The following is a 27,140-nucleotide window of genomic DNA, read 5'->3' as shown; positions in this document are numbered from 1 at the left end:
TCTGTATCTTTCAAGTTATGTGTATCAAAATCAACACAGTCCTTCAGGCTGTTCTGACGTAGTATGCTTTATTTCTGAAAAAATAAATAGACTTGCACATGGCAGATTACCAAAAATCCCCAAAAAACCCAATTTACATTGACGGAATACTCTGAACCTTGCTTGGAATGTTTTTTGATTTTATACAAATACGATATTCAAACTATATAACCTTCGAACTTCAGCTCAACCCTAAAAATGTTTTAACCACCCAATCAAGGCTTTGTCAAACTAATATTCCAAGTTAAAAAAAAAATACCTTGAATATAAGTCAATAGAGAGCTTAAGGGGTTTGTTTCAACTGGCTACTGATCTCTCATCAAGTTCTCTCACTCAAAATAATCCAGTAAAGCTGTGACCCAGAAGCATGGCACTATCAAATTTCATGCACATAATTAAAAGTTTTGTAACGTAATATGTTACCTCGTGACATCTGGATGACCTCTTTGCGCGTTTCTTCTACAGTGGTACACACCTCCTGGATTACACTCTGAGAGATTCCCTGCAGAGCTGCAAAGTCTGATACACTGTAGACGTGCTGATCGTACGGCTCGCTCGCGATCTGTCTCAGTAAAGTCTCATTCGCATCTTTGATTCCTATGGCGAATATTTTGATTCCCCTTTGCCTCAGCTCCTGAGCCTGTGACTCAACCTCATCTTGCGAATCACCATCTGTGATAACAATGGCAATCTGAGGAACATTCTGCTGTGCTCGACTTCCGGCTTTTTCAACAAAGTGTTGTTTCAGCATGAACTCCAAACCCTGGCCGGTAAACGTCCCGCCAGTTTTATAACGCAGATTTTGGATATAACTGAGAATTTCCTCTTTGTTCTGGTAAGTGTTGAGGGAAAACTCAGTACGCGGTGTGTCACTGTACTGGACCAGACCGATCCTAATCTTGTCAGGAGCAACATCAAAGTTCTCTACGAGTGAGGAGAGGAATTCACGGACTTCTTGGAAGTTTTTTTGCCCGATACTGCCAGAGCCATCCACCAGGAATACAATGTCAGCCACAGTCTCATGTGTACACTCTGAGAGAAGGAAACCAGATATTTTCAATTGCATCAACAATCAGAATTTAAAATAAATTGGTCCCACTTTGTATTGTGTCCCTAATACCTGTGTACTAACATAGTAATTCGATGTGTACATAGTATGTAACCACAGTGTAAGTTCACATTGGTACATAGTATCTACAGCTCTAATGTTTGTGTGACTACACATATGTAACAACCCACTGAATGGTATGTGTAAGTACAAATGTGTAACAGGACTAACAGCACTTTTTGGTAAAGAAAGTGTTACACTTTATATTGGATTTATCATGTAATTACTCTGATGTTACACAGCAGCGGCCAGTAAGTTAGGCTTTACATATAAATTGTGGTTGGTGTCCAGGAAGTCATGGCCTAATGGTTAGAGAGTCGGACTCATAACCCATAGTAGCCTCACCCTTGAGCAAGGCACCGAACCCCCAACTGCTCCCCGGGTGCCGCAGCATAAATGGCTGCCCACTGCTCTGGGTGTGTGTTCACGGTGTGTGTGTGTTCATTGCTGTGTGTGTGTGCACTTAGGATGGGTTAAATGCAGAGCACAAATGCCGAGTATGGTTAACCGTACTTGGCCACATGGTCACGTCACTTTCAGAATGTTACACTTTATATTAAGTGGACAGTTCCTGAGGAGTTACCATGTACATACACTGGTATTACAGTGGTGCACCACCAATCCAACTCCTCCCACTTTACATATCCCTGAACCTACCCATCTCCACTCCCTGGATCCCATTTCCACCCCTAAACCTACCCATTTCCACCCCTGGATCAAATGGTTCCAATTACTCTTATACATATTGTTGTTACAAAATGTAGTTATATAATTCCTGTTACACGAGTACCACAAGTAAAACAACAGTGTTGTTACCAATGTCCTGTTAAACATTTGTACTTACACAAACCATCCTGAGGGTTGTTACATGTGTGTAGTTACAGAAATATTACAGCTGTAGATACTATGTATCAATGTGTACTTATACTGTGGTTACATACTACGTACACATCTAGTTACTAAGTAAGTACACATGTATTAGGGACACAATATAAAGTGGGACCAATAAATTTACTATTAATCTCATCTAGTAAATCCTGACCCTACCAATGTTTTGGCCACTGCTGACAAGAAAACACAATGACAGAACAAGGAAGCCAAGTAATCCCCAATCTTTTTCCATGCTTGAGTTCCTTGTTCCCTGAAAAAAGCAACGAATGAGGTTACAATTGTCTGCACAACTTGCATTATGAAATAGAATTGCAAATATAATATGCATGGAAAAAAAAAATTACACACTTCAGCTTTATGAAATATATAGGTTAGTAGGGATGTCGTCGTACAAGTCAAAAGAGACCCACTTTCCCACTGATCTCTCCTGATTTATATGAAAATAACAAACATAATGTTTATAAAGATAGTCAGGTTGAGATGTGAGTGTTACTGTTTTTGTGTACTGGCATACAACCACTTACTCTTGTGTCATTACCACACAAAGGCCGTGTCCCAAATGGCACACTTCATGTTTATTTGTGTAAACAACAGCCATCAGGTCAGCCAAACCACAAGTCAGATCAAACTTTATCAAATGCACACCAGTACAGCATGCATGCATGCAGCAGCATTTGCCGGAATTACATTTCAGTCATACATATTTCTTACACTGCACACAAATGTAGCAACCAACAAACCCCAGAAGGCCAAGACTCCAAATCTATACATATATTTAACACATCTTCAGTCAAAAATATGTCATGTATGCATGTCATGTTTCTTATATAAACATTTCAAGCATGACCTAAAACAAATCCACCGTTGTCTGATTGTTTATGTGGGACAGCACCAAGAGGGTTCTCCTCTTAAGGGCTAATGTTTGTGGTTCTCCTTAGTCTCTGAATTACTCTTACCTCCTCAGAACATCTGCCAACAGTTAAGAAAAATATTTATTTGAGATGAACATCCAGACCAGCAGACAAAGAACAGTTGGACATCTCCAGCAGAGCGGCAAAATTACAGGACAGATGGAATGTTTAGAAGCATCACTCACTTTCAGGTTCTTCAGGGTTTCAGGTTTACATTATATGTGCAAATTACTGAATGTAAGTGTAACTAAATAATAAACTACTAGAAAATGATTTTTACAAAGTATGTTAGCAGCATTGGGAAAATGATTCACTTTTCTTTAACATGCATCAGCATTTTGTACAAGGACACAAGCACCATCTTGTTTCTATCTTTAGTTAAAAAGTTGTGCCAAGAGCTAATACTGTGTATTAATTTTCAACCAATATAATTTATATAAATTTGTCTTGAAATGTTGTAACCAAACACTCACATTTTCAAATGCTATTCAACTGTCAAGTTTCACACGAAAACATTAATTTAAACTAATATTTCTAATTCATATTCATCCCAAGCCAATAACAATAAAGCAAGCAGAGCTCCTAGAGATTTGAAATGCAGCTTGTGTTCTTAGTTTTAGCAAGGATTGTCAGACATCTCTATTTTCCTTTCCTGATGTGTTTAAAAACAGGCCAGAGTCTATGAAAATACTGGCTAGTGAACATGACACTCATGATAGATATGAATCAGAAAAAAAGACCTGAATTAAACTCATGAATAAAATCTATGCTTAAGAGTGATTTAAAAGTATTTGTTTTTGTTTATAAAACAAACCTGAAAAACACAGTCATCTTTTCTATAAAGTATTTCTTATAAAAATTTGAGGCATTCTTATGATTTTAAAAAATACTGTAAATCATAGTGTCATCATGCCTTTGCATGGACTACACTATGACTGCCCAAGTGCAAAAACCTCTGAATATAATCTAAATATAATAAAGGAAGAGAGCAAAGAGGTGAACTTACGCAGAGCCCAGGCATGGATGAGACGAGTCTAACCCGAAGACTCTGAATGAGAAACTAAAAATCAGAAACTCTTCATTGAAACTCATCAAGCCACTCCTCAACACCACAATTTCCATTTTAGGAGAAGATGACTTCCAAAACATGTGTATACAGACCCACACATGCAAGATAGATTTATAAATTGTTTATATTCGCGTTAAAAAGCTTGAATGCAACACTGTAAATCCCAACAAGTTAGGGTAACTCAAAAGTTTGAGGAAACCGATTGCCTTAAAACATTTAAGTTTTTTAAAACTAATAGTGATGAGTACTCTGAACTTATTTCAGTTGAGTTCACTAAAATAAGATATACATTGCAGTTAAGTAATTAAGTGATTAATTAAGTGCTGATTGAGCATTAGTGATGAACACCTGCTGTTAACAAACAGAATCACTGACAGAAAGAGAAACACAAGAACAACAACTGACTTTAGACACATGCTTAGATGAAATCAACTGAAATAAAATACATTAAATCTCAAGATCTGATTAAACAACCCCACAAACAGCATCACCAGCTCCAATTATTAATAACCAGACTGACTTTATTTCTGTCAGACATCTACAGAAGATCTTATTGAGAATTAACTAAGGTTTAGATGTTGATTTATTTTCATTTGAAGTAACCATGTTAGAGATCAGTGTCTGCTTTAGTTGGGCTCTTGAGCCTTGACTTCTGTGTTAGTTGTTTGTTTTTTTTTCTCTCAGGCTGTTGTAACCATGTGTTCTTTGAGCGTATTTGTTACAACTCAAAAGCCCAGAGGAAATGATCAGTAGTTGGTTGTTATATATTTATAATGACAATCATCTATTAGTGAACTGATCTCATTGAGAATAAACACAACTCATTGTGTGTCTAATTGATTATAGTAAAAGTGATTGTAAGAGCCAGTGGTTCTGTGACAGTCAGTTAATATAAAGGACTTTCTAAACAGTTTGTCCACAAAGTTTTAATTTACGGAAGCAATTAGACTCACACAGACATCAAGAATCAGCTTATGAACCTCAACAATGGTGACCATTAAAAAAATATAATAATTATTTTGCAATGCATGCTGGGTACTAGCATAGTACAAAACTCATCCATGGCTCCCAGCATGCATTGCTGCATGATTTAAAAAAAAATAAAAAATGTAATGGTCACCATTGTTGAGGTTCATAAGCTGATTATTGATGTCTGTGTGAGTCTTATTACTGCCATAGATAAAAACTTTTTGTGGACAAACTGTTTGGAAAGTCCTTTATATTAACTGACTGTGACAGAACCAGTGGTTTTTAGAATCTCAATGAGATCAACTCACTAATAGATGATTGCCATTATTAATATACAACAATCAACTACTGATCATTTCCTCTGGGCTTTTGAGTTGTAACAAACATGCTCAAAGAACACATGGTTACAACAGCTAGAGAAAAAGAGGAAACAAAACAACTAACACAGAAGCCAAGGCTCAAGAGCCCAACTAAAGCAGACACTGATCTCTAACATGGTTCAAATCAACATCTAAACCTTAGTTAATTCTCAGTAAGATCTTCTGTAGATGTCTGACAGAAATAAAGTCAGTCTGGTTATTAATAAGTGGAGCTGGTGATGCTGTTTGTGGGGTTATTTAATCAGATCTTGAGATTGAATGTATTTTATTTCAGTTGATTTCATCTAAGCATGTGTCTAAAGTCAGTTGTTCTTGTGTTTCTGTCTCTTTCTGTCAGTGATTCTGTTTGTTAACAGCAGGTGTTCATCACTAATGCTCAATCAGCACTTAATTAATCACTTAATTACTTAACTGCAATGTATATCTTATTTTAGTGAACTCAACTGAAATAAGTTCAGTGCACTCATAATTGTTAGATTTAAAAACTTAAATGTTTTAAGGCAACAAGTTTCATCAAACGGTTTGAGTTAACCTAACTTGGGTTTTTAAAGCAAACAGTTTACTCAAACGGTTTGAGTTACCATGACTTGTTGGGCATATATCTTATTTAGTGAACTCAACTGAAATAAGTACAGAGCACTCATAACTATTAGTTTTAAAAAACTTAAATGTTTTAAGACAATAAGTTTCATCAAATGGTTTGAGTTAACCTAACTTGTCAGGTTTTTAAGGCAATCGGTTTACTCAAACGGTTTGAGTTACCCTAACTGTTGGGTTTTACAGTGAATGTGTTTACGTTCCACTTTTGGATTATTGCAGATGTTTACAGCTTGCTTCCTTAAATTCTTAATTTAATTTAGTGCATAAAATGAAAATTATTAAATAATATCTCACCCTCATGTTGTTCCACACCTTCAAGTGGTTGTTTTCTCTATTGAATATAATTCACAATAAAAGCATTATAAAAGCGATTGTGCTAAATTTCCAACTAATAAATTCTAAACTTATGTGATAGCTTTAAGACACAAGCATACTTTAAGTCACTATTACCTGAAAATGTAATATCATTCACATTCAAATTGGCACTCTAGAATCAATTAAGGCATTTGTGAGAAACAATGGCATTTGGTGTCAAAGACATGAAACCTGGTGTTGATAATCACAAAAAACATTATTAATGATTGAACACCAATTATAATTGAGCAGCAAATCAGCATATTATAATTATTCATGAGGACCCATGTGACACTGATGACACAAGTAATGTCTGCTAATAATCAGCTTTGCTTGACAGAAATAAATTACATTTTAAAATATGTTCAAATAGAAAACAGTTCTTTTAAATTGCAATAATATTTCATAATATTCCTGTTTTTACTGTATTTGTGATTAAATAAACCCATAGGAAAGAAAAAATCAAAAGTGAGATTTCTTTAACATCTCAAATACAGTATCTCACAAAAGTGAGTACACCCCTCACATTTCAGCAATCATTTTAGTATATCTTTTCAAGGGACAATACTATAGAAATGAAACTTGATATATTTTAGAGTAGTCAATGTGCAACTTGTATAGCAGAAAAGATTTACTGTCCTCTGAAAATAACTCAACACACAGCCATTATTGTCAAAAAAGCTGGCAACAAAAGTGAGTACACCCTACGTGAAAACAGCTACACGTTGTTTAACCATGCAAAGCCACATGTCCTATTCATCTTGTTCATGTTTTTGTCTGCTTGACAGGACCATACAAATTTGTGTATCTTGTTTTAGAGCAGTTAAAATTTGGTGCTTTGAGTACAATTCTCTCATACGGACCACTGGATGTTCAACATGGCACCTCATGCAAAGAACTCTCTGAGGATTTGAGAATTAGAATTGTTGCTCTCCACAAAGATGGCCGAGGCTATAAGAAGATCAGTAACAACCTGAAACTGAGTTACAGTACAGTGGCCAGGGTCATACAGAGGTTTTCCAAGACGGGTTCCACTCGGAACAGGCCTCGCAAGGGTCGATCAAAGAAGTTAGGTCCTCGTGCTGTGCTTCAGGTGCAGAAGCTGGCTTCCAAAAACAGATGCATGAGTGCTGCCAGCATTGCTTTAGAGGTTGCAGAAGTGGAAGGTCAGCTTGTCAGTGTTCAGACCATACACCGCACACTGCAACAAGTCAGTTTGCATGGCCGTCGTCCCAGAAGGAAGCCTCTTCTGAAGCTGGCTCACAAAAAAGCCTGCAAACAATTTGCTGAAGACAACCTGTCCAAGAGCATGAATTACTGGAACCATGTCCTGTGGTCTGATGAGTCTAAGGTAAACTTGTTTGGCTCAGATGGTGTCCAGCGTGTGTGGTGACGCCCTGGTGAGGAGTACCAAGAAAATTGTCTCTTGCCTACAGTCAAGCATGGTGGTGGTAGTATTATGGCCTGGGCTGCATGAGTGCTGCTGGTACTGGGGAGCTGCGTTAAAAATATTTTGAATTGAGAAAGAATTGAGAATTGAGCTTATTCAGACGCAGAACGTCTTTACGAGCACAACTTCACTTCAGTTATGTCGTCGTAGTTATGTCGTCAGTTAAGTCATGAAGTCACAAAAAAAGGTGCCTTAAAACTGTGCATGCAAGTATTTATTTTTTATGAGTCACGTGTAAAGCAGTCAGATCCGCAGCGGTTCAGTTTTGAAAGTAGAAGCCAAAATAACCTAATAACCAGTGATGTCTGTTAATCAAAGAACAAAAGAAAAAAAGAGGAAATCAGTAACTTCTGTAGTTTTAATCTTTATCTCTATTTAATTTAAAATTTAGTGTTTGATAACTTTATTAAATTAGGCTATATTTTCACATAATTTATTTATGTGAAGATTGTTTTAAGTTATAATTGATAGCTCTCAATTATACTGTAATACTGAATGGCTAGTCCATGGTTAAATAGTAGGGGGAGAAATCATAGAGACATCAGTTGTTGTCAGTGATACTTGCCTTCAGTCATAATAAAAGATGGCATTAAACAAACATTAAAAATATACTGTCTTTATGTTGTTTCTACATTAATTTGAAGATTGAATGTGAAATTATTGCAATATAAAGGTATAATTAAATACTTTAACCCTCTGATGCATAGTGGTCACTACAGTGGACAGCTATTTGGAAGCCATTTTGAACCATTTAGGATGTAGCATCATGTCCCAACCAACAGCTGGTGAACCCCCAAACTGTTGTCTACAATTGCATTTAATTGTTGTATTTTCATCTTTTTTTTTTTTTGGTTTTGAGATATTGCAAAATATATTCAAGATGGCGGCAGGAAAAGGGGATGCACCTTGGTGTTAAATAATTTTATTCTCAGAAAAACAGACAGGTACAAAAAATATTTTTCAGTTAAATAGGATGTCAGAAATAGATTCATCCAGATTTTAACAATATTTGTCTTGTACATTTTTTTCTGTGACAGAAAATATATCGGTCCACTACAGTGGATGTCATGCAGCATTATTTGTATGTTTTATTAAAATTATTATATAATTTACACTTGAATGGTTTTATTGAACAGAAATATTAAATAGTCTTCAGATTTGATCATTTATTTAGATGCTTACAGTCTATATTTATTTAAGTGTAGGCATGTATACAAGTATACTGTATGAGTGCAGATATATGTGTGCATGATTGCGTTCGAGTGTGTGGTGGGAGGGTGTGTTTGCTTGTGTGTGTTTGTATTTGTGCTCACCTGTATGAATAGCCCACCACCCCTACCCTCCCCCCACACTGCCCCACACAGCCCTGTCCCATAGACACACACTCTTACGTTTTGTTTGTTACACTTCACATTTCTGTGCCGTCATGACATAGCTTGTTCTTACTGAATGTTCTTATGTGTATGCAAACCATTTGCACATAGTAAATATTTTAAAAAACATGTTTTTTTAAGACCACACATGTAGTTCTATTGATTCACTTTTCATACCTTTGGTACATGGTGTCCACTACAGTGGACATATATGTAACTCCCTTAAAATATAATATATTGAAAAAAAAAAAAATTTTCACTTATTTAAAAGTATGTAATAAAATATATATTACTTTGTGATTTAATAATTCATACGTCAGAGGGTTAATGTTAGGTGGGATTCATCGCGATTAATTTCAGAAAAATGTGCGATTAATTAGTTAATTTTTTAATCGATTATATTGTTAAGGGGCTGACGAGACGTGAGACGTGCGGATCCATATGCGAGCTTTTAATGAGCAGAGACGTGGTCATAACAGGCAGGGTCGAACAGTGGCAAACACAGGGCTTGACATTAAGCATTCTCATGTGGTTGTCCTTCGGACAAGTAAATTTGTCATTTACTTGTCCGAGTATAAAAGTTACTTGCCCGGAGAGAAAAAATTAAGTTAAATTGAGTTATAAATATAATTATTTATTGTAGTTATACAAAACACATTTAGTTTATTTAGATTTTTCTTTTTAAATGAAATAATGAACAAAATAATAAAGTGTGATAATACTATTATATTTTAAAATAAAAAGTTAGAATTAAATACAAATACAATTATTTTATAGTAAACTTAAAAATAAAATGCTAATATTTACTTATATATATATATATATATATATATATATATATATATATATATATATATAAAATTTTCATTTTCAAACTTAAATTTAAAAGTTTTAATTAGTTAAATTTAATCAGTCAATTAGTATAATAAGACATTTGGGCTGTTACCAAACAAATGAAATCAGTATCAACAAAATTCATCTTTGCAATGCAGAAGAAACAGAAGCTGCATCTGAAGTGGGATATATTTACACACTGTTAATGCAGCTCTGAGGGACATGGAATGCTTTAACCTGCAGTTACAAATGAATAAATAATGTTTTGATACATAAAACGTTGAATACTGATATTTGAAATTATTATTATTTTTTTTTTAAATACTCTAAATGTTAAATTAAAACCACCAGTAGGTGGCATCAAGTCACTGTTAATAAGTGAGTCATTGCGACTGAACCGAATCATTTAACCGGTTGATTCATTCAGGCACAAAACACCGTCATGTTGCTCAGAGACGCAAAACAGCACTGTGGCTGTGTTTGGAGTTATTTTTGTTGGTGAAGAGAGCAAAAACAGGCAATATGGTGTCTAAAACGTAAGTCTCTTAATGTTAACTTCTTGTTTACTGAACTGTTATCACATTTGTAATCATGATGATTTTTGAAGCAAAAAAAAAAAAAAACGGTGTTCAATCTTCGTGTGATATTAACTATATGAAATGATATAAATGCATACATTTTCCTCCCCCATGTCTTGAATTTTCTGATCATTCTTCATGCATTGTAATTGTAATACTGAATCATGCAGTGAAAGAATGCACGTGAGCTAGTCTAACCTAGACGACTTTACGTAATTATGCGTGCACTCCTTGCTTGATTCTTGCAATATACTCGTTTAAACAACAATTACAAAATTATCGCAAACGATATATAATCGCACACCCCTATAACAAAGGCTATATCACAAATAAAGGCAGTTATTATTGTTTTTGGTATTGACTTTTTCAAGTTAATTCCTCTTTCCTCTTTCACTTGCCCGTCCAAAACATTCACTTGTCCCGGACAAGCGGACAAGCGTTAATGTCGAGCCCTGAAACAGGTATAACGTGGGCGAGACCAAGAGTAAACAAACACAAGCGTGGGTCAAGGATCGGCGAACAGTATCAAAAGGGCTTGACAAGAGAGGTAATCAAAAACGTAAGCGAGAGTCCAGGCAGGGGAAAACACAATCCGAAAAAGGCAAGACTAGGGAAACTAACAAGGCTCTGTAGGGCAGCGATAATGCATACAATACTCGGCTCAAATTGAGAAAAAGTCCAAGGATTATAAAGAGTGTCTGATTGGATACAGCTGTGTGCGCGTGATCAGGTGAGCGTGTGATTAGTGAGATGGCTGATGGGAAATGCAGTCCATTGTGATGTGTGGTGTGAAAGTCAATATGATGGCAGGGCGACCTCTTGTGGCAGTCGGACAGAAGGGCATGCCCAGGATTCTTAACATTTTATATATATATATATATATATATATATATATATAGTCTGTGTGTGTATATATATACATATACATACATGTAAATGTTTTCAAAATATATACTGTATGTCTGTGTCTTTATATATACATAATAAATATGCACAGCACACATACATATATTATGTACACAAAAACTTTTTTGGATGCGATTAATCGTGATTAATCGTTGCCCAGCACTAAGTTAAAATTAAACACTAAACTAGTAACCCTTGTTATTCTGAAATGTTTAATGCTATTAAATGATAGTTTTAGTATTTACAATAAAAGTTTAATGTTTCTCCTAAAATAAAACTGGAGACATCTTAAGACAAAGCTGATATCTCAACGAGACGTATAAGAGAATTACCCTTTAAAAGGCTAAGTATCCTGAGCGTAGAGTAACCTCTGTAAGAGCCCTAGCCTTGTGGGCAGTACTTTCCTGCTCCTGTTCAATTCTCACCTGTTGCAATCGTTTCCTGTCTCGACTACTGTCCTGACCATTAAAGGTGAAAAACCCCAGTGCAGTCAAAAATAAAAAACAACCTCTGAGCAGTAAAACATTTTCATAATGGAGTCTTGCAAGAGATTACAGCAAGAAAATAATGAGATCTCCCAAGTTTCTCTCCCATTGTCATTTTGGATTCCTTTCTTTCAGAACTTTCTCATGTCTCAGTTGTGTCTACTTTTATTTCTCGTAAGGATTTTTAGGGGAAACATCTGAGACACCGTTGAGACTAAAATGAGAAATACATGAGAATCTCATCTAAGTCTCCCGAGGTTAGAATGAGCAACCACTTAGCAGTAAAACATTCCTATAATGTAGTCTTGATAGAGATTGCAGCGAGACAATAAAGAGATATTCTATGTTTGTTTGCACCACATTCTCAGTTTTGACTCTTTTGTTCTCAAATATTTCTCATGTCTCATTTGTGTCTAGGAATTTTAGGAGAAACATCTGAAATGCTGTTGATACTAAAGTGAGTAAAAAAATAAACCATGCTAAGTGCTAAGCCATGTTTTTGTGCCATCTAGTGGTTTAGATGAAAATAATATCAAAGGCGCCTTTAGCCCCGTTGTACCATATTATTTATATTGTTAGTTCTCAAGAGATGGGTCACCAAGTATATTCTGATAGGGTCAAATCAATATTTTACTTTTGTTTAGTTTTGGGAAAAGAACAGTTGTGATCCACTGTTTTTGACACATATTCTACAAACCTGAACAATTTCATAAACCAGAGGAATTTCAGTAGGCATTTTATTACTTGACATGTTGTATTTAATTTAAGATTTTTTTCATTTAAGAAATTTGCTGTTATTTACTCATCCAAGATGTAGAATATTAAAGATGATTTTTAGCTGAATCCAAGATATATTTTCTGTCACAGAAAAAAAAAGAAAATTTGTTAAAATCTGGATGAAAGTATTTCTGACATCCTATTAAGCTGAAAAATATATATATTTTTTGTACCTGTCTGGTTTTCTGAGAATAAAAGGTTTTAACACTTATTCCTGAGGTAACTGGTGCATCTCCTCTTCCCTCCGCCTTTTTGAATATATTATGCAATGTCTCAAAACAAACAAGATACAAAGACAACAATTAAATGGAATCATAGACAACACTTTGGGGTTCGCCTGAGGTAGTTGGGACATTGCTACAACTTAAATGGTTCAAAATTGCTTCCAAATATCTGTCCACTGTAGTGGACACCATGCATGAAAGGGTTAGTCATTACAAGCGATGATTTTAGTTGTTTATACCTGACAGGCATCATTTCTTCTATTTCCAATAGCCTATTCGTTCTGAGCTTAAGGAGCAACATAATCTGACTTAAGAACTGTATTACTATGTTAATTAAAATAAATTAAAAGATTATTTTACATTTTCCCACAGCCATAATTATTTTTACTAGCCAAGAAACTGTACATATATTTTTAGCCCAAAATAAATTACATTATATAGGCTACGTTTTTTACATTGAAAATGAGTGACAAACAGTACACACCACAGACCGCTCCCATCATCACGTTCGTCTCTCAGTGAAACTGGACCTGTCAAGTAGTCAAAGAGACTACACCCAGGTCATACGAAGTGTTAACAGAACATGGAAAAGTAATGAGGAGGAAACTAAGACACCTGCTGAAAGTACCTCAGAAAGAATTGAAAATCATGGAAAGTAACACACAAGACCTGACAACTGTAAAGCAGAATGAACAACTCGAAATGAAAGACAGACATAAGCTAGCAGTAATTAAAAAAAATAAAATAAAATAAATAAATAATAATAATAATCAAATTAAATTTAAAAAACGAGGACGTAGTAACAGGTAGAACGTTTTAAGAGATCAAAGAGACTGATAGAAGAAATGTGATAATGTGTATTAAGTAGTGGTGAAATTTTGTATTCTTTTTTTTTTTTTAAAGAAAATATATTCAAAATATATATAATTTTAAATTTTAAATTTGTGTGGGAAATCCAAAAAGTGAGAAATACAATAATTTATTTTTGATTATCTAGTTAGGAAGTCGGGTATTGTTAGTGTATGGAGTTATAAAGTATCAACTGTTAAAAGAAAAAAGGGGAGATGTATTAGTATGTGCTTTTGTATTAAGTGACCTCTAGATGGCAGTAAGAAATAAGTTCCAGTCTTGTGTGAAGGAGGGCCAGTTGAAATCAGGAGACACCCCTGTCACATCCATGCTGATATAGAGTGATATCATGTGGCTACAAGTCTGATATTGCGGGGGGTCGTAAGTGAGGGAAAAGGGTGACTGAGTACACAGGGCATGTAAGGGACCCTGGCTGCCCTGCCCTTGAAGATCCTAAACTACTTTGATTATTGGGAAAATTGAGTTTATACCGTGGGTGTGCCTGCATGCAATATTCTGATCCTCGCTATTTTAACACGCTTCAGAAGACCCACACGTCTATGTCGACGCCTCCCCATAGGCACAGCATGTATGCAAATTAGGATGATTTGATTGGTTGTTTGGGAACAATGCCAAAATTGGTTGTGAGGGAGAGACTGTCTGATGCAGGTCTCGAATCGAATCTCACTACAGTGACTGCGCTGGAGCAACATCCTTGCTGTAACAGATCAGCATTCGAAATGAATAAATTAATAACACGTCATTATGTTTTATTCATTTTTTTTTTCAGCGAATATGTTAGTGAAATAATTATTAAATACATGCCCTTGTGTTTTTTTGTTGTTGTAACTATCCTATAGATAAACCATTTATAACCATATACCACTTTACAATAAGGTTTATTTATAAGTGCAGAGAACAGATATAGACGCAATAGATGGAAAAAGAGTTTTCTCGTGCTAATAATAAGCAGCTGTATTTGTGTGGAAAAATATCACATATTGCTTTAAAATTATAATAATGATCATTGTGATGACAGTGCATGAATAATGACACAGCATATGTGAACAGTAGGCTGTTTTTATTTGAGTTCTGTGAGATGACGAATATTAAACCTAGGAACTTTTTGTTGCGGTTACAGACTATTTTATTACAGCGGAAAGAAGGTATTTAGTGATTTTACTTAATGAAAGTACTCAGTAGCATATACTGTAATAGTGGCATTAATACATATTTTTTTGGTTTTAATATTTTGTGTAGTGTGGTAACCATTTTGTAAAAGCAATAAGGTACTCGAGGCCGTGCTGTATTGTGAATAAGTCATCGCTGAAGGGCTTGCAGTGACTCCGCTTTGTGCCGTGCCTAACAATGCACTTCAGGCGTGACTTAATCACAATACAGCATTGCCACTCGTACTGTAACTTATTGCATATATATATATATATATATACAGTCGTGGCCACAATTATTGACGCACTTGATAATTATGAACAAAGAAGCCTATGAAAATAAATCTGCATTGTTAATCCTTTTGATCTTTTTATTAGGGAAAACAGTAATTTCACAATTAGATTTACCCCCCTGATAGCACACGTACATCTCTGAGACGTCTATTTGACGTCTGCATTTACATCTGCAAGACGTATTTTTTAGGGTGTTTGCTCATCTGCAATACGTCTATAGGACGTCTCCTTTTAGATGTCAAATAGACGTCTATTAGATGTCTTTAAGATGTTTATGATTTAGAATGTATGTAAAACTGACATCTTACAGACGTCTGTCAGACGTTTATAGACAGCAGATGCTTTCCAGATCAAGAGATCTTTAACAGACATCTTGCAGACGTACGTGTGCTATCTGGGCCACATTTAAATTCTTATTATCCAATGAAAGATTATATTTGTGTAATCGTTTAAAATAAAAGCTCAAAGATTAATGATGCAGATTTATTTCCACAAATTTCTTTGTTCATATTTACACCAAGGGTGCCAATAATTCTGACCACGACTGTATCACAGTTTAGATGTTTGGAGATACTTTTCTGGCCCTGAGACAGCGAATCTCACAGTCCTCCTGAGTGTTGAACCTGTTGCTGTTCCCGTCACAGCCTCCGTACCAGAACTGGACACATTGGCCACTGCTGACGTCGTAGTACCATTTCACTGAGTAGTTTGAGCAAGTTCCTGCGTCGAGTTTGAGCTGGCAAATGTCTATGAGCAGAAAGAAAATAAAGAAATGAAGGTTTTAAGTTACACACAGTGATGATCAGGCTGATCAGTTTGAGGCAATTTAAAAAAGTCACACTTTTGACACTTGCATATTTTTTTAGTGTTAAAAAGTTTTAGTGAATCAGGCATGCTCCTCATATCTGCATTTGGTTTAGGTTTAGAAAGCATAATTGGCTTTATATAAAAACAGTGGTAGTCTATGGCATATCTGTCAAGTAAATGTATCTTTTACCCTTGAAACTGGAATCACCCGCTGGAAGATGTTTAGATTCTGTGGGAGAAATTTCAACAATCTCAAACCTCTGTACTGGTAAATAACCTATATAAAGCAACCAATATATCCATTAAAAATATATGTATTAAGTAAATTAGTATAAATGGTTGAAGTCCTATATTATAATACATTAAGTATTTTATAAAACGGTTACCACACAATACAAATATTAAAACCAAAAAAAATGTATTAATGCAACTATTATATGCTACTAATTTATAATGCATTAAATATTAATATATATATATATATATATATATAAACATATTAGCATAATAATAATAATTATTATTATTATTATAAATGAACCCTCATATTATTAAATATTGGATTCAATATTTTAATTAGCACAGGTTATGTATTTCAGTGATTTGAGCTTATGCACTGCACAATGTTTTTGAATGAACATTGCCAAAATTATTCATAATGTTTTGTTTTTGTTTTACCATTCAAAAACATTCAAGTTGACCAAAAAACTGAACCCAAGATTTTTTAGTATAATAAGAGATTTACAACCAATTATTTAAAGGCTTTTCATTTTTGACTGCAAGGGAACATCAAATTAGGTAAAGGATTTTCTGCACAGCACAAGGGTTAAATAAAAAAGGAAATGATCAGGAAAAAAAATATTGTTAAGCAATTTGGTAAATTTACCTGTAGACACACATTCCCTAAAGCACTCGTCCTCTGTCAAGAATCGGTTTTCATTTCCTCCACAACCACTGTACCAGAAGTGCATGCATTTCTTAGTCTGCTGGCTGTAGTACCATCTGGACATATACGATCCACACACACGGCCAGAATCTTTCTCAAGGAAGCATCGTGCTGTTGGAAACAAACAGTAAATTCTATGGCTGTGAATCTTTGGGTAAAGAGTGAACTGATTCCATTCATGATTCATAGGGTTTTTATTCGATTCGAGAACGATTTTTGCAAATTCAGAATGATTCAATTCGAGATGATTCAGAATTAAATTTAATGTGATTCGATTAACAATTGGATTATGCATTATTTAAGTGCATTCATAGGATCATTTAAATGATTCCCCTAATTCTTTATATGTGACCCTAGACGACAAAACCAGTCTTAAGTGTCAATTTTTCGAAATTGAGATTTATACATGTTCTGAAAGCTGAATAAATAAGCTTTCCATTGATGTATGGTTTGTTAGAATCGGACAATATTTGGCTGAGATACAACTATTTGACAATCTGGATTCAGAGGGTGCAAAAAAAATCTAAATATTGAGAAAATCGCCTTTAAAGTTGTCCAAATGAAGTTCTTAGCAATGTATATTACTAATCAAAAATTAAGTTTTGATACAATTACGGTAAGAAATTTACAAAATATCTTCATGGAACATCTTTACTTAATATCCTAATGATTTGTGGCATAAAAGAAAAATCGATCATTTTGACCCATAAAATGTATTTTTGGCTATTGCTACAAATAAACCCCAGCGACTTAAGACTGGTTTTGTGCTCCAGGGTCACATATGCTTAGTCAGGGGGCAAATTATATGGCAGCATTTATGGAGTCAGAAAATGAGGGGGAAAAAACCCTATGGCATGGCATATGGCACATGTCGAAATTTACCCTAGTAAAAAAGTATTATATTTAAAATACATTTATTTAAAACTAAGAAAAGTTCAAATCTACTAACAACAATATTTTAAAAAAAAAATATCGAAAAGTAAAACTACTTTACTTGAGCAGTACTGGCCACAAGTACTAAGGAGAGATCACACATTGGTTGGTCAAAAAATATGTCCGTAAGAGCTACGTACGGAGTGGTAAACAGTGGTGTGCGTGAACGAGAGATGCGAGGACATGAACAATGCTGTTCAAGGTCTCCATTTATTCATGCTTGTAATTTAATGTGTATATATTTTAATGCATTGAATTGCTATAGAAATCGCAATTCATTAGATTCTTGGCATTTTAAATTGATTACTGTCTGAAATCCACGATTCACAATTCAAATATGCATATGCATCATCAAGGTTCGTAATTGATGCATCAAGAAAACAAGTGAATCTTTACACCCCTAGTACACTCCACTAATTCCCTGTGGCGCTGAATACTGAACTCTGTCAAAGAAACAGCATAAAAACAGCTTGTGCATTTTTTATGTGAGTGAGGATACAGTGCTGCGTCAGAGATATGAGATATGCAGCTAAATCAAGGGTAAATTGTCCAGTAAGGTCTGGATTCACCACCTTTAGTTTTCGGGGGCTTGGTTGTGTCCTCTTTGTGCTCTCCTGTAAATCGTTCAGTGCCATCAAGTTGACTGGTTTCAGTGACTGGTTCTGTGTTTTGCTCATCATAAACATCTTCATATCCTTCCTCATTTTCCTCAAGAGGTTCCACTGTTGTGATAATCTCGTTGATGGGTAGAATATATCTGAAACACAGTTAGACTGTCAACAAGGTAAAATATTTAGACCCTAAAACCTTTGAATTATTGAGCCCACAGCTTAACCGACTGTCACACCACCAACAGCATACACAAGAAAAAGAAAATGCTTCTGCTCCTACAGCCAAATGGTTTGGAAAATACACAACCTGTGCACTAACCTTTGTGATTTTATGTATAACAATTGTGGATGGTAAATCACTTTACCTCTCTGTGGTTTGTGGTCCAGATTCAAGCCTCAGCACAAAACTACGACAATCATGAGGTTGTACTGATGACCAGGGTAAGATTCCTCCTGTAAAACAAAAAATTTTAACCATAAAAAAATAAAAATTTTATTACTTAAAATATATGTTTAAACTTTAACAAGTATATTTAACAAGTTGTTTTAGTTTACCTTGAAGTATTAAAATTACCTGAAACTAAAACTGAAATAAAAATGTATAAAAACTATGTGGACTTTAAGTTAAGGACACTAAGTGCAAACAGCATATTTTCTTAGCGATAGATACTATTTACACTAAGTGCAAATAGCGATGGATTTACACCAAGTGAAAATAGCAGTATTTTTTAACGATACGCTATTTACACTAAGTGCAAATAGTGGCAATTATCTGCACCTCAGTATTGTAGTACATTATAAAACAGTACGTGATAATATTTTGAGTGTAAATTATAGTTTTAATTCAAATTAAGCTATTAAATGGATGCCACCAATAAAGCCCTCCCTATACCTATACCCTAACCGATACTTTATTTTCAACTTTTTGATTATTTCCTTCATTTTTATTGAAAATAAATGCCTTTCGAACTCAGTGAGCACACGTCTTACCATTTACGCCACTGAAACTGATGCTAAACGAGCGTCTTTTTTGCATTGTTGACTATCCCAATCACACGTTGGTGGGCGGAGTTAGTGTAAATAGCCTTTGCCAACAAGGCGGGCTATTTGCACTTAGTGTAAATAGACACTCCGTTAAAGTAATACACAACAAAATTACAAAAACGTTAGCTAAAATTAAATGAAAAAAAAAAAAAAGAAAAGAAAAAAAAACTTGATATGATGGAAGTAGTGACAAAAGTATAATACTTATTAGATTTATTTTCAAAAACATGACAAAAAAAGACATTAAAACTACAAAAACAGAACAAAATTACTTATCTAAATTGCAACTGATTAAAGACAATGTTCGCATCTGTTAATTTTCAGAAGATGAGGAAAGTAGATGATATAGAGAGTTTTTGGACTATTGTTCACATAAAACATTAAAGGGGTCATCGGATGCCCATTTGATATAAGTTGATATGATTCTTTAGGGTCTTAATGAAAAGTCTATAACATACTTCGGTTAACATTTCTCAATGGTAGTGTAAAAAACACCTTACCCTGTCAAAATCAGCTCTGTTTTCATCAAGCCATTATAGTCCATTTTGCTTTAAATGCTAATGAGCTCTGCTGACCCCGCCCCTCTCTTCCATGGAGTGACAAGCAGACTGTATACTCACTTCTTCTGTAGGTGAGGCTGGATCACGAATGATTCGTGCGAACAAATACGCATTTATGTAGATCGGGGATCATAGAATTCCCTTCAAACACAATGGCGGACAGCTCTCAGCTCACTCAGGGCGGGTCTAAGGTAAGACGGTCTTGTCAATCAACTATCGTGGGAGTGGTCTGTGCAGAAATACATCATTCTGACAGGAATTTCAGAACAGCCTGATTTGAGAAAGGGGATTTTAAAATAGGGATTAAAAAAAAAAAAAACACTGGGTGGATTTTTATCATTATAGGATGGATGTGTACACACATTTCCAACACACTTTTATGTTCAAAAAACTTGTAAAGTGAATTTTGCATCCGGTGACCCCTTTAAAAATGACAAAAACACAAAATGACTAAAATTTTGAAAGCAAATTGAAAATAAAACTATAATAAAATAATAAATAATAAGATTGTTGCTTAAATACTACTTAAATAGTGACAAAATACTACAGCATGTTTCTTTGAGATATTAAAGGGATAGTTCACCCAAAAATGAAACTTCTGTCATTAATTACTCGCCCTCATGTTGTTCCAAACCCGTAAGACCTTCATTTATCTTCGGAACACAAATTAAGATATTTTTGATGAAATCCAAGAGCTCTCTGACCCTCCATAGAGAGCAATGTTCCCAGACCCAGAAACGTAGAAAGGACATTGATAAAACAGTCCATGTGACATCAGTGGTTCAATTGTAATTTTACGAAGCTATGAGAATACTTTTTGAGTGCAAAGAAAACAAAAACAATGACTTTATTCAACAATTCTTCTCCTCCAAATGACGTCTTCCGGCTTCATCAAGAGTACCTCTGCATGTAAACAATGCATGTGCGTCATGCTGCTGACGTAGAACATTCATGCGCTGAGCCTTGTTTACATGCAGAGAAAAGCAATGCGCATACGTCATAGTTCTCTCCATAATGGCGAAATATGTGATTTGGAGGAGAATGAGTTGTTACATAAAGTTGTTGTTTTTGTTTTGTTTGTGCACAAAAAGTATTCTCGTAGCTTTGTAAAATTATGGTTGAACCAATGAGGTCACATGGACTATTTTATCGATGTCCTTAGTATGTTTCTGACCCTGGGAACATTTCAGTTACATTGCTCTCTATGGAGGATTCCATCAAAAATATCTTAATTTGTGTTCAGAAGATGAACGAAGGTCTTACAGGTTTGGAACGACATGAGGGTGAGTAATTAATGACAGAATCTTCATTTTTGGGTGAGCTATCCCTTTAACTAACATTTCTGTTGCAAATAATGAAAGAGGATGTTGGCATCTGTTAATTTTCAGAGGAAAAAGTCTGCAAGTTTACACAATAGACCAGGTTAGTAAGCAGTTATATTGCAGCGGCCTTATGCAAACACAATCATGAATATTTCTTACTGTGGAGCATATGCAGGAAAGCGTGAGCGAAGCGTGTGCTGTAATCTCTGTTATCCAGGAATACCAGGTGCTGCTCCAGACGAGAGCTGGTGAGCTGCTCCATCCGGGTCCAGTCGAATCTCTGTCCCGCCATGAGGATAAACATAACGACATTCTGGCACTTACACAATCTAGATAAATAATCAAGATGAGCTTTGCTGTGCTCAGAGTCTTCACCAAAAACAGCCATGACCATTCGTTTGCTTCGTGGTCTTTCTGCTTTCAGGATAACGTTAGTAATCAGCCACTCCAAAGCAGGCTCAGGATGGGATGTCCCGCCCACTTTCTTCACTGTATTAGTAATATGCCTCTTCATAATACTGCGATCTTTAAATTGAGTGAAGCTGAACTCCTCGTTGATGTAAGAGGAGCCATAAATGGAGCTCTGCTGGTAGACGGACACTCTGGTTTTCCCGTCAGCTCTGCTCGGCTCGCTGCTCACACCGATCTTGTCCAACAGAGATAGCAGGAGCTCCTTCGCATTTACATACTGTTGAGTGTTCAGGTTATCAGACCCATCCAGCAGCACAGACAGGTCCAAATCCATCTGCAGGGGCGGAGGCCGCAGAATTACACCACACACTGGGTCTGGGTTGCAACGATCTGGGAAGAGAGAATAAAAACGCTTGGCTTGTAATTAAAGACACCCATGATCCAAAACCTGCCTGCATTAGGCTGCACTCTAACAGAAATGAAACCTCATAAATGACTGATTTGGAACACTCTAGATAGGCAGCAACTCTGTGTGTCAAACAAAAAGAGCTCCTCACTCTGACCTCGCTAATTTAACACTAATAAAAATATAATATTAATGCACACAAACATTGGTCAAAACATGCATTTTTTTTACAAGCAACATTTACAATCAAGATAGAAGTTAAGATTCTCTAACTTCACCACCATAAATGACATTTTATTGAGCTTGCTGCAATGCACAATTTTAATTTTCATTGGGAAGTTGGCATGCTGAGTTGCTAATATAATGACATGAACTCTAACAAGCATAAATAAAAATAATACACACAAATAATGGTCAAAACATGCTTTTTTGAGGATTTAGAATCAACATTTATGTAACTTCATTCACCATCATAAATGGACGTATAATGAGCTTGTTGCAGTGCATTATGGGATTGACTTTTCATTGGGAGGTTGGCTTGCTGACATTGCTAAGATAATGACATAAAGCATACAATTAATAATGCACACAAATACTGGTCAAAATAGGCCTTTTATTTAGGTTTTACAATAAAGATATCAACGTTTGTCCATTATAGATGGATTTTTACTGCCTCATTGGGAAGTTGGCATGCTGCACTCTAGCAAGCATTAAAATAAGTAGTGCACACAAATATCTGTTACAACATGTTTTTTATTTTATTTATTTATTTTTATAATCAACATTTCTCTAACTTTGTCCAGCACCATCAAAGATGGATATTTATGGAGCTTGTTGGAATGCATTATGGCTGGGATTTACTTTCTGCCTTAAGGGTCATTCACATAGAAAGCATTTCTCACAGAGCCTTCACTGCTTAACAAATTTAAATGTTTAGATGCTCAAAGAGGTGAAAAGAATCAAATGTGAATGTCTGCACTGGAGCTTACCAAAACAAACGATGCACTGTTTAATGCGATTTACTCCTCTGCCATCAACAACAATGTAGCTTCCTGTGTCATCAACCTGAGACAGACATTTGAGACAGACATTCAAAGCTAGCAAAATTATCAGAAAAACCAGTTTGTAAATGGATGTGTAGAACTTGATGGCATTCCAATTCTATGGAAATCTGAGGACACAGAAATCTGCAGGAAGTTCCATAGATTCCATAAATTTCAAACAAATTTTAATTTGATTATGCTTTCAGCTACCTAAAAGAGGGTAGTACTCATTCTGTCATCACTAATGATGATTCAAATTAGTTTCATAATTGATGAACTGATCTAAAGTTAACTGAATCAACACTGAACTGACTTGAGCTGAAAAAAGAGACTACTACCGACTTTTGTAGAGTTTCTTTATAGTTGGATTAAGCTTGTTTATAATTGATGAAATCTGCATGATTACTGAGCTGAACTGAATCATCACTGAACTGACATGAGCTGAATAATGACACTATTATCCACTATAGAGCTGCTATGTGGTTGAACTGAGTTTTTCTTAACTGATGAATTTTGTAGCATTGAACCTAACTAAATCCATATTAAACCAAACTGAGTTGAATAATGACACTATTGTCTGTTTTGTGCTACTTTACAGCTTAAACCTTACAAAATTAATGCTGTTATTTTCCTGCCTGTTTATTGCTGTGGAGTAATATAAATAAATATAAATGTACATAACTTGCATTTTTTGCAAATCTATTATTTTCACCTGCATTGCTCGGCTCACATCATCAGCAGGATTTAAGGCGATCACTCCGAGGCCAATGTCTGCAGCCTTGAACTCCAGCATGGCTGTTGCTAGGCTCGATTCATCCCTCGATGGCCCGTTTGTGAAGAACAAGGCCACTTTCCTCATAAGCCTGCCATTTCGGACTCGTTTGAAGACGTTCCGGGCCACGAAGCTCATGGCTTGTCCGATGTCTCTGGTTTTTGTGGTTCTTTCTAGAGCAACTGATTTTACCGCTTCCTGAAGGGTATTCTTCTTAAGGTGGTCTGTGAAACGGATCAGATTCCGGGTCTTGCTGCTGTAGGAGATCACAGACACTCGCGCTCCCCATGGACAATTACTCTCAGCAATGAAAATGTCTTCCAATAAGGACAGAGCAGCAGAACGCATTCGCTCGAACGCTTGAGGAATCACACCCGCAGACATGTCCAATGCTATCACCAGGTCTGTGGGGTAAACTGGACACCGGCTACCATTATCTAAAAGCATTTTGAAAAAGAAAAAAAAAAAAAACAATAATAAAATGTACTATTCGCAAAAAGTTACTAATAAATGAGGCACTGAAATGTTAAAAGTATAAAGCAAAGCATACCAGAGCAGCAAGCTGTGGAAACAAAATAAAAGAGAAAATTTAGATGCATTCCAAATGATTTTAAAGTTTAAAAAGGAAATGACTATGGGATCATGAAGAGAAAAAATAAAAAAATGTAATAAGATAATGCTAACTACTAGAAATCACTAGCAGTCATTCTGCCTGGCATTTTTTGGATATTAGGTGCTCTGAACTTACGACAGTTTTTGCGAATGTATTCGATCAGGTCACATTCCTTGACATTAAGAAGCAGAAAAGAAGGACAGAAGGAAATCAGTCAAACGTTTGGAACTGATGAGTAATGTAAAGATAACACATAGTAATATCAACCTACAGGCATTGGACTGATTCCAGGAGGTCCTTTTTCACCCTAAAAATAAAATAAAATTAAATAAACCATTTAATAAATACATAAGCAATTAAGTAAAGAAAAAAAAACAGAAACATCTTTGTACCTGATTTACATTTGCTTAAACTGACAAGGTTTTGTGACGTATATACATTAAAATTAAATAAAAGCAATCACAATTTTTAATCAAATCAATTACATGATGTGCTAATTAATCAATTTTATTAGTCACACATCAATTTTGGCTGAGAAATTACTCCACAAAAGATCATTTAAAGTCATTATTGTGTTAGATGAGAAAAGCATTTAATAGATATTACAAAAGAGTAGCTTCAGAAAGAAATATTTTGATTCAACATTGCATAAATAATGATAAAAATGGGTATCAAAGGTTTTTTTTTTTTTTTTGCATATAACTGCATTCTCATACGCTACATCACGCAGTCAGTCGTCATCCTACATCATGCTCGTCAGCAACTGCATGCAGTGTAAGATGACATAGAGGTCTGGGTGGGAGGGGTACACTAAATGCATCAATTTTAATATAATTATTTGCTTAAATTTGTAAGAAAGTTTTGCAAATGACTGACCCTGTGTCCGTCCATCCCATTCTCTCCTGGAGTACCTGGAGAACCTTGGTTACCAGTATTTCCCTGATTACATCAATACATAATACAACATAACTGCATAAATTTCCTGCAAACATACAGAACTGTCTATATATTGTTAAGTAAATTAATGTCATATAAAAACATGATTGTTTTGTTGGACATTAACTATTCAGAAGGTTAATAAATAAGCAAAAGGTAAATCAGATGAAAGCGTACCGGTTTTCCTCGATAACCTTTATGTCCTTTACTTCCACTGGATCCTTTGGTACCATCCTCACCCTATTATTATAAATCACTGATATTAATAATGTTACATAATGTTATATAAATTTAAAATTATTATTATTAAAATTTACACAATTATATAAAACACATAATGATGAGCTGCAACAGATGTTTAACTAGCTTTAACACACCTGCAAACCATGGAGGCCAAAGTATCCAATGTTTCCCTAAAAGCAACTTTATTCTGTTAGTTGAATATCCATAAACATACACAAAGGAGAGAAAACAAGTTACTGTATTTTCCAGAAAAGAATGTTTGCGCTTTGCTCATGTTTTGTTTGCTTGATGTTATTGCAGTTGCTTTGGAATATAAGTCATCATAGCATGTTTCAGATGATTAACAAAACACAACTTATAAATACAATAAATAGAAAAATTGAAACCTTTTATAATACTGTATATGATTTGTGAAATAGAAATAGCAGATGTTCAGAAGCAATTTCTCTTAGAATCTCTCAGATTTTTCAGTAAATTTGTTTATAGCACAGGTACCTTGTGTCCTTTGGGCCCAGAAGGTCCATACTCGTCTCTTCCATCTTGACCCTGTTTGCATAAAGTCATGCATTAAACTGGAAAGTCGCACAAAACTATAGTAGTCAACATTTGAAGTGGATCAAAAAAGTTGTCCTACGACAATAACTCATTTTGGTTTTAGGTTTTAGGACAACTTTGATGAAAGGTTTTGATCCACTTCAAATGTTGACTAGTGTATTTAATATGGTTTAAATGATTTAAACATTTTCAAGTAAACAATGCACAAATGCAACAACTGACTGGAAGCCCTTCGAATCCCTCTCGTCCCGGCGTTCCCTTGGGTCCTGTGTCACCAGGTGGACCCTAAACACAAGCAGGCACAGTGTGAAAAGAGGAGCGTAGAATTGATGTACAACATACAGCTGCCGCACTATTACATAACATACAGTACTGAAGACCAACCAGGTATTAATGGAATAGTTAATTCAAAAATGAAAATTTGCTGCAAAATTTACTCTCTCTCCATCCAAGATGTAGTTGAGTTTGTTTTTCATCGAAAAATTTTTAGCATTGCATCACTTGCTCACTTGCTATTTGGAGTCTCATTCTGACGGCACCCATTCACCGCAGAGGTCTGATGAGCTTGAGTAAATTTTCAGCAAATTTTCATGTTTTTAGTGAATTTTTCTTTTGATTTGAGTAAATGAAAGCCAGTCAGACCTGTAATGTTTTTTGGTATTCAGATATGAAGTGAAC

General features: G+C 35.2%; 2 protein-coding genes across 2 annotated transcripts in view; both read right to left on the bottom strand.

Moving 5' to 3' along the window:
- LOC131551937 (collagen alpha-3(VI) chain-like) overlaps nucleotides 1-4,232 on the bottom strand; it is a 48,061-nt gene extending 43,829 nt beyond the window's left edge. Inside the window, exons 1-3 of the mRNA XM_058795194.1 lie at nucleotides 3,956-4,232; nucleotides 2,195-2,288; nucleotides 463-1,071 (exon numbers count right to left, since the gene is read on the bottom strand). Coding sequence (XP_058651177.1) covers nucleotides 463-1,071; nucleotides 2,195-2,288; nucleotides 3,956-3,970 — 718 coding nt within the window. The 5' untranslated portion in view covers nucleotides 3,971-4,232. The remainder of the gene's footprint in view (nucleotides 1-462; nucleotides 1,072-2,194; nucleotides 2,289-3,955) is intronic.
- A 10,627-nt stretch (nucleotides 4,233-14,859) lies between these two features.
- Nucleotides 14,860-27,140, bottom strand: part of LOC131551936 (collagen alpha-6(VI) chain-like) — a 73,751-nt gene continuing 61,470 nt past the window's right edge. Inside the window, exons 27-42 of the mRNA XM_058795193.1 lie at nucleotides 26,685-26,747; nucleotides 26,403-26,453; nucleotides 26,042-26,077; nucleotides 25,842-25,904; nucleotides 25,605-25,667; nucleotides 25,000-25,035; nucleotides 24,864-24,900; nucleotides 24,666-24,677; nucleotides 24,056-24,552; nucleotides 23,290-23,365; nucleotides 21,643-22,284; nucleotides 18,923-19,010; nucleotides 18,519-18,703; nucleotides 16,954-17,124; nucleotides 16,258-16,296; nucleotides 14,860-16,007 (exon numbers count right to left, since the gene is read on the bottom strand). Of these exons, the coding sequence (XP_058651176.1) occupies nucleotides 15,817-16,007; nucleotides 16,258-16,296; nucleotides 16,954-17,124; nucleotides 18,519-18,703; nucleotides 18,923-19,010; nucleotides 21,643-22,284; nucleotides 23,290-23,365; nucleotides 24,056-24,552; nucleotides 24,666-24,677; nucleotides 24,864-24,900; nucleotides 25,000-25,035; nucleotides 25,605-25,667; nucleotides 25,842-25,904; nucleotides 26,042-26,077; nucleotides 26,403-26,453; nucleotides 26,685-26,747 (2,250 nt within the window). The 3' untranslated portion in view covers nucleotides 14,860-15,816. The remainder of the gene's footprint in view (nucleotides 16,008-16,257; nucleotides 16,297-16,953; nucleotides 17,125-18,518; nucleotides 18,704-18,922; nucleotides 19,011-21,642; nucleotides 22,285-23,289; nucleotides 23,366-24,055; nucleotides 24,553-24,665; nucleotides 24,678-24,863; nucleotides 24,901-24,999; nucleotides 25,036-25,604; nucleotides 25,668-25,841; nucleotides 25,905-26,041; nucleotides 26,078-26,402; nucleotides 26,454-26,684; nucleotides 26,748-27,140) is intronic.

This window comes from Onychostoma macrolepis, chromosome 13, assembly GCF_012432095.1.
Source record: "Onychostoma macrolepis isolate SWU-2019 chromosome 13, ASM1243209v1, whole genome shotgun sequence".
In the NCBI taxonomy this organism is placed as follows: Eukaryota; Metazoa; Chordata; class Actinopteri; order Cypriniformes; family Cyprinidae; genus Onychostoma; species Onychostoma macrolepis.
Note: the sequence above shows the minus strand (reverse complement) of the source record. Positions and strands in the feature narration are given on the sequence as shown.